The following is a 12,547-nucleotide window of genomic DNA, read 5'->3' as shown; positions in this document are numbered from 1 at the left end:
ATCATACATTTTATTAATACTATATTCAGGCATGTGACAACCTGTCTATGAAAACAGTCCCACTTGTCTTGTCATATTCCTGTATATTATAAGACACAGTATGCTTTTATCAAGTATGTTATACAGCCAAGACAATCTTGCTAAAGCCCTACAACTGCGACACGTTGAGTTATTATGCGCGCAAACAACGCATTGCACATATTAGGAACGGCGCTGAGCGGCGGGAGGAATTTCCCACAATGCACTTGTCATTACCTAAGAAGTACACAGACGTGTCGCTGTTTGACAAATGCGCTGCTCTTCATTCTACAGCCTGCTGCTCTGCCCGGTGTTAGCTCTTCCTTTTCTGTCTGGTACGTTTAACTTTGACGCTTGTATTCTTTATGACGCATTTTCAAAATACTTGATTGTAAGCGCGTGGTTGCGGGTGACAGGAATAGTTGTCAAGGACTGCGCGGTCAAAACATAACGCAATACCGTTATACTTAACTTTCGTTTCGATATTGACATCGCAGCCGCGTTGCGATGTATACGTTTGTCTTGTCTCACCTATTTAAGTGTATTAATGTGGTGTCAAAAGCCCCATAAGGGTGTTGTTTTGTGTTCCACTGTTAGAGGCATATCAGTTACACTTGAAATACTTTGTATGTAGCCTCCCACAGGTGACGACGTTTAAGCGCAGACTTGCCAGTTTATGAAATTGAAGTATCGCGAGAGCACCTCGAACGCTCAGCTGTCGCGATACCCCGGCGTCATAGGCCGCTCGGCTTGCGCAGTGTCACAGGAAGACGATCACGATGTTATTACGTAACGTTGTGTTTGTGGAAACCGCATGTCGTTTGTTGGCATTCATATTTCATATCATGTTGAGTGAAGGACGGTTTGCTGGCAATGCACTTTAAACTGCTTATGTGGATGCAATGCAGACGTTGAAAGCAACAATACAGACTAATGTTGTAAATGTGTTTGTGGGATGTTTCTGGCGGATGGGAACAGGACACTATCTATTAAATCTGTCCCTGACACTGTAAGTTGCTCACAGTCATATTTATAAGGAAACCCATAAGAATTGATATTGGGGTTTATTTTGTAGGTTGTTGTCAGTGTTCTCTTGCTAGTTCAAGCCACTGAACGTTCTGGACTCTATACACTGGCTTACACCCTGTTGCATCTCATTCACTGTTTCTGTAACAAAACAGGTTTTTACTTTGGCCATTGTGGGTGCTCCAGAGCAGAGGCACAGATCCATGCCAAGATATTCACATGCTTGAGACGTTAACACACCCGTAATGTTGTTTGATCCTTTGTCAGCTATTCACTTCAGTCATCGTTGTTCACAATGACCAGGAAACCACCATCGCCGCTGCCTTGTACAGTTCGGCTTGGCTTTTAAAACATTTTACGCCTCATTCATCTCTCATGACCATATATAGTTGTGAATCTGCCCCAAGTATCAAGCGTGATGTATTTATAAGCTGTATTTGAGTTGCATTGAGCGCTTGTTTTTCCTGAGCATGGAGACTTGAGGTTGTAATTGTAGTTCAACTGAGAAACTACACTGGTAAAAGTAATACTGTCAAACGTGCAGTCATTCTTGAAATAAGTTGGCTTTACTCAATAGAATCGAATGAAATCACCTTCGCAAAAGTACCTCGCAGGGCATCTGAAGCGATTCTTTAAATAGTACAGACAAGGTTCTGATGAGTTAGAATTAGATTCGCTTCTTTAGTAGAACAAGTCAATTATGAAATGATCAAAATTGCATTTGATGTTAAAGTTATTTACAGAAATGCGAGGAATGTGAAAGACGTCAACTTCATGATCTGGCCAATTATTAAGCTATATGTCATACGCTGTATTAATCTGTATTATTTATAGTCCAGTGTGGTAGTCTGTGTTGGCTATTTTTAAAATACGACCTTGCTTATGTCTGTATCTGTGCATGTGTTGAAATCACTCCTTCCAGTCAGCCTAGATTTAACATTTAACTTAACATCATTCACTGCAACATCATGTGTCTCAAAGTTTTGGCTGTTGCATTTTTGCACCGATTATAGATTTGGATGTACATGATGAACAATTGTGGGTGTTTATTAACAAGATAAGGTCAGAGGCCATCTTTGCACTTAGATACTGTGGTAAAAAAAACTGTTGTGACAAATTAATTTATATGATTTTTATTTATAGCATCATTTCTATGCAGATGTGTCCTGGTTTCGATTTTTGTAATCTAAGCAATGCCATGAATACATAAAATGGCACACTGCAAGACTAATTGTTAGGGGCTAATATTAAAGGGATAGTTCACACAAAAATGAAAATTCTGTCGTCATTTACTCACCTTTGAGATCTGTATAAACGTACAACAGTTGAAAGCCTTCTTCCAAATATCTTTCTCTGTGTTCATCAAAGCTTAGAAATGTATACAGATTTGGAACGACTCGAAGGTGAGTAAATTATGACTTTTCATTTTCATATTCTCTAATGATGTTTAATATTGTTCTCATTTAGTTAGAAATAGAAACACGAAAACCTTCATGACCACTAGATGGACCTCCTTCCCTACAAACCAAAGCTTTACCTTCTCGTTCAGTTGCATTCACAGGCTTCGCCTGTGTTTGCTCATGTAGTTAATCTGTAATCTTTTCTCACACAGTTCAATACACTAAGTATTAATGGAATCTTTTTCTCAGGTGTTCATTCATATTAAGGTGAATTAAGACTTGAGAAAGGCGATTGTGGAATAGATCTTTACTCCTAATTGCATGACTGCTGAGTGACGCTGGCACACCTTCCTGCTCTTTTCCTTATAGCTCGAACCTACTGCGTGTTGTCAAGGCCAGGATGGCTGTACATCTTTTCCGATTCATGACCCCGGTCGTATCCGTGGCCCTGCTACAATGCAGGCGTTCCCCTAGAACCACAGGGCAGCTTCTAACTCTGACTCCGCTCACTACGATAGGTACTGTAACCACACAGCTTTTGGGCTTAACTTTTATAATGGACCATATGTGTAATAATATGCAAGTCTGTTAGTTAGTCTGGTTAGCAATAGTCAAGTTGCTCAGCGGATGGGTATGAGTGTGTCCTAGTTTACATTTCTGACGTGCTACAGCCATAAAAACAGCTGATACGTTTGTTTGAAACGGAAATCATATCTATCAACCTATGCAAATTGCTTCCTACATCTTTACCCTTTCGCATTTGTTCCTCATGTCTCAATCTTGTGGTGACCAAGATATGTTCTCAACGTGTTTTATGGGGTGTACCCTTTTTATACCAAACAATGTTTTTACTAAAATGATTGGGGTCTGCTACTAATACTAACAGATTAGTCTTACTCTTGGCTTCCAATTGTACATTTGAATGTGATAAAAGTATCAATAGAGTCCCTGTTAACCTGTCTCTCTTTACACAGCGATTGTTGATCAATCTTTCCCTGCATGAAAAGTGTCAGCCGTCCCGTGACTGGCTGCTCTCGTTGTCTATGTCACTGACATCTGTGTTGACCAATGTTGTGTTTTTTCTCCTTCCTCTCCCTCCTCGCCTATGTGTGTCCTGTTTTTTTTTTTAGCCTGACAGTTAGGAGGGTGTCTTAGAGGGCGGCTCCTGTATCGCCCCTCTCTCTTGTCACAGCAGCATCAGCTCCAGCCATGTCCGGGTTCAATCTTCTGCATCTGGTCAGCCAGGGCCAACCTGTAAAACTGAAGGCTTGCGGTCTCCCCTCAGGTCACCTGGATGCTGTGTGTGTGTGTGTGTGTGTGCTCTGCTTTCTCAAGCTCCTTGATGCTTTGTTCTGCGTGCACGAGCTTTTGACAAGGGGTGTTTGTCTAGTGTCATAATGACGTTATTTGTAGAGAAACCAACTTAATTTATCTAAAGGTAGCCTGACAGAGCTTTAAATGAATGTGTTTTTGCTTTAAATGGCCTAGCATGAAGAACAAGACTTATTGTGTCAGCCTAAGTTTATGTTTGCTGATTTGCTTATATGGAATATCAACAGGCGAACTGATAATAATTGTAATTTGATATGAAATAGACAGGCGGGCTGCCTGATGTCAGGTTTCATTTGATGCCCGAGTTGGTTTTTCTGCATTTGATGACCCCTTGCACTGAAATGTCACATTTGCTCTGTGGTTCTTCTCTGTAGAGATCTTCAGTTGCTCAAGGATTAACATCTAACTCACCATTTTGCCTTCTTTTAAGCCTGCATGTACTGTCAAGCTTCAACATTAACTGTTATTTTCTACTAATGGTTGCTTTGTATTCATGCTTTTCCATTTTAGGAATCTAGATTTTGCAATAATTTGCAATAGCCAAATGTAGTATCAAAAATTAATCTAAAAAGACCTTCATCCAGCTTGATTGGTAAACTTTCTGTAGTAAACAATCCTAAAGTATATAGCAGTGCTTGAAATGCAGCTGAATGGTCTTTTATGTTAAACTACTGTGCTATGCCATCTTAAAATACTCTGCATGTTAAGATGTCCAGGCTATATTCGTTGTAAGTTAAAATTGATTTAAAATGTAGTTTTAAAGGTTTAGACCACCCCTACCCAGAATGTTTTATGATATACAGTGCTGACTTGCTAGCACTGTTAACATTAATTTCCACATTGTTGAGGACATAGGTGAGACGAACCATGATAAACATCCAGGGCACAAAAGGATATGTTTGGTTTCAAGTCATGAGCGAAAGGAACGTGCTTAGAACAAATCTTGCCGGTAATTAGGAAATAACTTACACTTGAGGCTGCAGCGGAGGGAAGTCTGAGAAACGTGAGGATTTGTAGGGTGACCTCTCGGTGCACCAAAACTAAATCATTTGCAGGGGGTGACACAGACCAAATTCCTGAATTTCTTTAAATGCCTCCTAAGAGGCTTACTAAGACAAACCGAGAAATAAAACATTTCTTTTCCCCACCCCTTCCTATTCTCTCACAGTATAAATAGGGTTCAGAGCCCTTCATACACAAAAAATAGGAATTCTCTCCCTGTCTTGCTAATAGGATCCAGAAGACCCTCTCTCAGAGATGAGAGAGGGATATGGGAAATCCTGCAGGGAGTGTGGGGGCCTCCTCTTTGGTCTCTCCTCCCCTCGTCCTGTGTTTGTCAGATGTAACTTTGTACTCGCTGGACAGAGGAGAGCCCATCAATGGAGCCCATTCACCAGAGGGACCTTTAAAGACCCTATTATTTCCTTTATTCACATGGTTTCAATCTTGTCGAGAGGAATTCTTCACATAGTGGAAACGAGAGGAGACCTGCTCTCACCAGAACACTAGCTGTAAAACTGGCAGAACAATAAGGCTGTAGTACAGACCCCCCGTAAACGCAGCAACGGGTGAAGAAATTAGCTAAAAATATGTGGAAACAAGGGAGAAGGTTCTCGGTAATTGGAAATTGCAGTGGAATTGTGTGTAATTCAAAACCGCTGTGCGTCCCAGCGAATAAATAAGGTTCAAATGGACACATGGGTTCTTTTAAAAACACGGCTATAGAGCTTGTCTTGCCAAATTGGATATTTTTACTGTAATCTGCTTTATCTTATAATTTTATTAAACATCTTGGCATATTTTTCCCCCATGACTGTGTCTCATAATGTATTTGTATTAAAATGAGATGATATAGTGGGATTGTTTGGAAGTGCAATTTAATGCTGTCAATATAGCAAAGGTGCCATGTGGTCAGTTTTAGGACTAAGCTCTAGAGGTCAGCATTGTTGTAAAACTAGGAAACGAGTATACTAACGCCTGTAGCGTAGATATTGTAGCCTTTTGTATGGACAGCCAAAATAAGCGCTCTTCTATAACTCGCTTTGTTATTCTGGGAAATAACAGTGCAATACTGGCTGTAGCACATCAATTATATGGAGATGTTTGGATTGTGTGTGTGTGTCACTGATATTGTGACTTTTTCTAGGTAAGAGTCAGCTTATTATTTACAGATTGGTCTTCGCAAAAATAATTTGCAACAAAAATGACCAAAATCACTAACTCTTACTTGAAAGGAGTCACCTGAAATACAGAATAGTTTAGTTTTAAGAAATATTTGTAAAAACATTATCCACGTTTTGACGTACCTAGAGGTTTTATTGGCGATATGGGTCAATTATGCTTGCCGTAACTTATGTCCTGCTCTTTAGGAACGTGCCGTAGCAAGAAGACATGGCCCAAAACCTTCACCGAGGAGGAGCTGAGGAAACGTTTGACTCCGATGCAGTACCATGTTACTCAGGAGAAAGGCACAGAAAGGTGACGTGCACCATAACTAGAAACCACATGACATCTTCAAAAACCTTAAGTTTTATGCTTAAAAGCTAAAAATGCTTTAATAGATGCAGAAAATGCATGGATGAAGTTTACAATATTACAATAGAAATGTTATTATAATTATGTTACGATTTTTTGCAAAAAATCTTATACAATTATTACATCTTAATCTATTGGCAAATGTTTCTAGATTTATTTGTATGGCTTCAATATGTTCTACAATGTAAAAAAGGTAAACATGAGAATGTGTACAAACTTTTAAGTAAAAGTTGCATTTACCTTAATTTTCTTTTCATATTTTTTTAATATACCGAAAATATCTGTTTTAGTGAATATTGAAACATATCATGGACCTGTCACGTTCACATCACCCATAATGATTATTTTACACCTAAAACGTATGGCACTTTTTTTCCATATCGACCCAAGGCGGTGAGATAGATGTTGTGCGGAAGGATGTAAAGTAGGGAAAACACTGCCGCTTCCTCTCTCCCCTCCATCGCTCAGTGGCAAAAAACACACGTGGGGAAAGTATTTATCGGCCCATTGGCAGGAAGAATGCGAAAAATGCCTTTGGCCTGAGAGAGGAGTTCCACATTTTGTCCTTATCTGGATGCTCTATAGACCATCATTCATTGATGTCAATTAGTTTTGCACATATACTGCCCCAAATAAAGACAGGGCATTGAAAATATATATGTGGTTTGAAACGTGGTTTTCCAGTATGCATATATGATGTCACTGTTTGACACGATTTCTTTTTTGCATTCAGTGCTTTCACAGGAGAACATACAGATAACAAAGAGGAAGGAGCCTACCACTGTGTCGTCTGCGGGACCTCTCTTTTCACGTAAGTGTTGATAATAGTTAAAGTCCCAATGAAATTGACTGTCAGTCTGCTCCCAGTTCCATTTTGTAATGTTATATATCCTATCTAATCGAGCAAAAACACAAACCACGTCCAAATTTAAATGTGTCAGAATAAGGGAAGTAAACACCATCGCAACTTCCGGTTTACGGGGACTTTAATCTTTATTTAAAAGTTTTACTGTTTATAACTTTTTTTGACTCCTAACAGTATCTCTGTAAAGTTCCTCCAGCTGAACCGTAGAGCATTGGCTTAGCAGTGCATAACTCATGCATACAGTCCTCAGGGTACACACCTATTGATAAAAAATGCATGGAAAGAATGCACTGGAAGTTGCTTTGGATAAAAAGTGTTTATCAAATTCTTAAATGCATGAATTGTGTTCTCAGTAAAAACCACAATCTTAAAATGCTCTGTTTTGTATGTCATTGCAGGTCTGATAAGAAGTTTGACTCCGGATCAGGTATGTATCCACACTCCTCAATAGCACAACATATTTAGTACTAAATCTTTATAAACAAGATTCACCTTGTCTTTTTATATTTGGATATGAACACATCTTTTTGTACAAGCTAATTATGGTACGAATAGTTTTATTACCTTATACTTTTCCTGAACAGCGACAGTATCTTAAGCCGGTAGTAATGTTTTTATAAATGAATGGAGTAACAGAGATGCCAAATTAGCTCATTCTCCACAAAGGGAGGCTGTTTTGACCTCATCAACCTACTTTATGGTTGATTTCAAGGACAAATGTGAATCGGTCAACTGGATAATGGAGCACAAAAGCTCTCAAGGCTCCTTATTAAATGATTTACAGCACGTACATAAAACAAACAGTCTGCTTTAAGAAGCTTACAAAATATTTTAATGAGCGCTATCTGTTACTGTAAATTAATGATATTGCCGTAAGCATTCAACTGTCATTTTGATATTTTGTGGTTCCTAATTTGTCCACATGAACCTTGGAAATCTGTCTTTTGCAATTACGGAATACCTTCCTGGACAAATAGGGAATAACGTACTGGACCTTTTATCTTTATAATTGATCTCATTGCGAGATCTAATGAAGAATTGAAAAGATGGAGTTCAAAATCTGTCTGTGGTAGATGTGTTGGCTATCATAATGCATGTGTTATGTTTTTATGTTCATGTAATTATTCAACGTGGTTTGAACACTGTCAATCATGGCTATTTTTTCTGATCATATGGAAATGCTGGCCATCATAATGTGGCCCAAATGGCCTTTGTTGTTGCAATGTCATAGTTTTCTCTTTATAAGATTAAGATGTGTATTAAACCTCTTTTTTTTAAAGCTTAAAAAGACTCTCATCAGCTCAGACTAAATGAACGTTGAGTTGATGTTAAGTGTATACAATGCCAATATAATATATAGCAGCTACGCTTTGCTGATTCGTTACAGATTCGAGATTAAAATTCCATACTTCTGCTGCACTAAACAGGCTATTTTTACACGGCCTCCCAATGAGGTATATGCGAATGCATGAATTCTCCACAGAAAACAGGCAGAAATGAGAAACATATGCGGGCCGTGTTGAAAAATCTGATTTTTGTCATTGAGATGGGAGACGAACGTCCCGTGTACGTGGACAGAAGTGCAGCCCAAAGTAGTATAAACTCAATTTCCTGTTTTGTTAGAGCGCTGCTACACCGTTCGATTCACCGGGCTCCTTGCCCTGGTGATAAAGCTCCATTAGATCAGGTCTGCAGTGATCCGTTGGGATTCTCCTGGTCTGAGTCATAGGATTCCTATTTTCCTCCAAAAGTGTCCTGCGAGTGGAGTTTGGCGGCTTTGTAGTTGTAGCCAAGCGTCTTCGCTCTGACAGGGAAGGGATGGGGGTATCGAGAGTTTTTGGGGGGTGAAGGAAAGGCGTCTGCTAGTGCTTAAATGACTTGTTTTTTTCCATAAACAGTGTGACAGCAATAAGCACACTTCTGCTTCCTTAAGCCTGACCTGATCTCATTCAGAGTTACTGATGCTTGGTTATCAAGATAGATTACACCATTAGTTGCCAAACTTTGTGTACAAGGAAGGGTATGAAAGGGCCAGATCTCCTATGGTGGCCGTTGAACAGTTCTCTCTGCATGATATTTATAGGAAAAATCGCTCTCAAGCTCAAATGAATCATTGATGTGCAGACAGTTTGCTGGTGCATACAGTTCTGGTTTGCCGATGGTGGTCGGAGACACCAAAAATGTGAAGAATTAGTTTTGGCGTAGTGCAACTAAAATGCAGTAGAAAATTGTGTTTAAAGAAATTCTGATTTTCAGAAATTGTACACTGCACCTTTAATGTTGTGAACAATAATTGCATGTGGCATATCCTAAATTGCCAGTAGCATTTTATCAGTACTTCGTTCATCCCACATTAAGATAATACGTTTTTTGAAACGCTGTCTTTGCAAAAATTAGCTAGGCTTTTTGTGAAGATATAAACAAATATGTGGTCGGAGGCTGTGTAGTAGTAAGTTCCCAAGGTTTGTCTCCTCCAGACGTCCCACCTTCTTAGAAAGCCATAAGCAGGGACCACCTATGAGCCTGTACAGCCATTCTTTCCACTCACACCCCTGTTACTGGATAGAAAGTTTCCAGATGAAAGAAACAGGATTGTGGGACACCAGTGATAACACTGTCGGTTTATTTCCCTTCCTGATCTCATGAGACGATGGCCAGACGTACTGTATGGCATATGGACGATTGCTTTGTATTTGGATTAGCATGAAAGAAAATGTTATTAAATATTAATGTGATCCATACAATGTTTAAGGACATTTTGTAGCTTAGCTGCAACATCCGTGTCCTAGCACATACTTTATATCAACTGCTTTGCCTCAGCTAACAGAAAAAAGATTGGCAAGAAGATGAGGTCCACCAACATGCTCTCTTGAAGGGTCACTTTACAATAAGCTCTTTACTGGTTTTGCAGGATGGCCTTCCTTTTTCGATTTGATCAATAAGGAGTCTATCGCGCAAACCGATGACTTTTCGTACGGCATGCATAGAGTGGAGATAAACTGCAGTCAGGTACAAAACCGAGTGACAAGCTTTTCGACAGTTTTATAGGTCATTCCAGCACATTCTTTAAGGTGTATTTTTTTCCCCCTGCCCTCTTCCTGCAGTGTGGCGCTCACCTGGGCCATGTCTTTGATGATGGACCCCGCCCTTCAAGAAAACGTTACTGCATAAACTCCGCCTCTCTCAGTTTCCAGTCAAAAAACGGTGCCTCTGAAGAGGCGGAACCAACCGGAGCAGCAGGTCAATTGCCATCTAGTAAGAACGGTGAACTTTAATAGGACTTGAAATATACCAATCAAGTCGCTGATGTCACGCATAGGCTATTCCAAAGTCAAATCAAGCCGTGCAATCAGGCAGATATATTTTTTTGCAACGTTTGTCTGAATGATGTCAGGAATGCAGTATGCAATATACACATCCCAGGTGTCTGGTTTAAATGGCCTTATGTTTGCCTCTCAACTTCATGATGTAAGCATGGTTTTGAAAAGCTGTAATTGGTCCCCAGAATGCTTGGGAATACTCAATGGTTGTTTTTATAATGTTAGAAGTGTGTTTGTAATGATTTTGTTCTCCGAGATACAGTGGGGTTCTAGCGTCTTGAGAAACGCATTGTTTTATTTTTTTGTTTTTGTTGAATGTAACTTAAAATAAACAGATTTTCAAAGTTATAAAGGCTTAAATTGAAAAAGGTTTTAAGATTTGCTTTCTCTGATACCCTGGAATGTTCACACTATAAGAAATGATTTGATCGGTTTGTCACATCAACATATGAAAAGTTGATTTGCAAAAACTGATGAGTGTCTAATAATCATGTTTTCTTACTGTGCATTCCAAGTAATATGAATCAATCTGCAGTTGAGTAAGTAAAAACTAAATGACGCAATAAAAAACATGATTTTTGAGTTATCTGTTTTTGCAAACAAATGTTCAAATAATAAATCTTCACATGTTTTTGTTACTTTAAAATACTTTAACAAATTATTTATAACAAATTATTTTGACAACTAAATAGCTAATTATCACTATTTTACAATTAAAATATATGTTTTCAATTAAAATCTAACTTTTAAATTGAATAAAGTTTTGAATTCGTCTGTTAATACGATACAGCCAATTTTATTTTACTTCAAAATCTAGCTGTTATTTAGCAGTTTCACCACTGGTCAAAGATGTTTGAACCCCACTGAATATTGAAAGCCCAACGATTGAAAACATATCATGTACGTGCAGTCACAGAGCTGAGCTGTTTCAACAGTGACATGCGATATAGGGAGGTCATGAAGTTTGAGAAATGCTATGCAAGTGCTCCTATGAGCAGTAAAGTAAGCAAGAGTGGAAAACAAAGCATTCTTTGAAAAAAAGTGGAAGAGATGATAAATTGTTAAGTCTGAACACAAATATAGCCTGACTTTTAAAGGTGCTGTTTTGGTCTCCCTGCTTGTAGTGCCTCTTTTCTTGGATATGGATTCACTTCGATTATATTGAATATTGATATTTCATTCATATTGACCAGTGTGAATAAAGAAGTCATTTAGAATATTGTGTTGACGTTGTGAGTTTTGTTTACAGGTGTTGAGAACACATGCACACATTCATGTACATCTTGTTTTTCTAATACAAATTTGACTCTGTTATAATGTTGCTGTTTTATATTTTTCATGGCATCGATTTTCCTTTTAAATGTTAGCTCTGATATCTCAGATGTGATTGCATGTATTTAAATGTGAAAATCATTTATGTTCCACGTCACTTATGGTGCTTTTTATTCTGCGCTTTATGGAAAACAACAGCCTGGAAACTTCTTTTTGGGGTTTGAAACCACTGGTGAGTAAAAAAAAAATCTATTTTGCTGCTTTTGTCAAGTGCATTTTGTGTTTGATTTATGAATTAAATTGTCCTAGGAAAGTGCAATTATGTAAACAACACCAATGCCAAAAGTATATATCTTGAAAGAAATGCAGAATTTTGTCAAATTACGAAAAAGTATTAATACACCAATTTTTTATTTAGTAAAAGCTTGAATTTCAACAGACCAAAGCACGATTCGTTTATTTCATTCTTTTTTTCAGCAGCTTCCCAAATACTGATCGTCTGCCACAGGTTTCTACTGTGAGCAGAAGGAAATCCAGACACCCCAGGAGTCTCTTGGGTTGACTGGAGCGGTAGTGCACTTGATGAGCTGCTAGAAGTGCTTTTTCAAACCCTGATAGGGGTGATGTCAGCTTCGCCTCTCTCTCCTGGGTGCTGTTGTTTAAAGAACAGAGTGGTTGGCCTTAGTCTGCGAGTGTGGGAAAAATCGTCCGACGGGGCTGTCGCTGAGAGAGTTTACGTTACCCGTGCAATAAAGAATATTTACAAGTCAGGTGTGTTT

At 38.7% G+C, this 12,547-nt stretch overlaps 1 protein-coding gene across 6 annotated transcripts; it reads left to right on the top strand.

Annotated features, from left to right (window-relative positions):
• The first annotated feature begins 229 nt into the window (after positions 1–229).
• Positions 230–12,210, top strand: msrb3 (methionine sulfoxide reductase B3). Of its 6 annotated transcripts, XM_079454408.1 has the most exons (8): positions 250–353; positions 2,814–2,962; positions 3,575–3,729; positions 6,146–6,254; positions 7,045–7,122; positions 7,575–7,603; positions 10,088–10,185; positions 10,281–11,808. In XM_079454408.1, exons 3-8 carry the CDS (start codon positions 3,654–3,656, stop codon positions 10,449–10,451), a joined length of 561 nt encoding a protein of 186 aa, XP_079310534.1. In that variant the 5' UTR covers positions 250–353; positions 2,814–2,962; positions 3,575–3,653; the 3' UTR covers positions 10,452–11,808. The 6 variants fall into 6 exon arrangements, with proteins under 6 accessions (XP_079310533.1, XP_079310535.1, XP_079310531.1 ...); XM_079454407.1 differs by lacking the exon at positions 2,814–2,962 and having other exon boundaries at positions 230–353; XM_079454405.1 differs by lacking the exon at positions 3,575–3,729 and having other exon boundaries at positions 239–353; positions 10,281–12,210.
• Positions 12,211–12,547: the final 337 nt, after the last annotated feature.

Source organism: Barbatula barbatula (genome assembly GCF_947034865.1).
Source record: "Barbatula barbatula genome assembly, chromosome: 4".
Lineage (NCBI taxonomy): Eukaryota > Metazoa > Chordata > Actinopteri > Cypriniformes > Nemacheilidae > Barbatula > Barbatula barbatula.
Note: the sequence above shows the minus strand (reverse complement) of the source record. Positions and strands in the feature narration are given on the sequence as shown.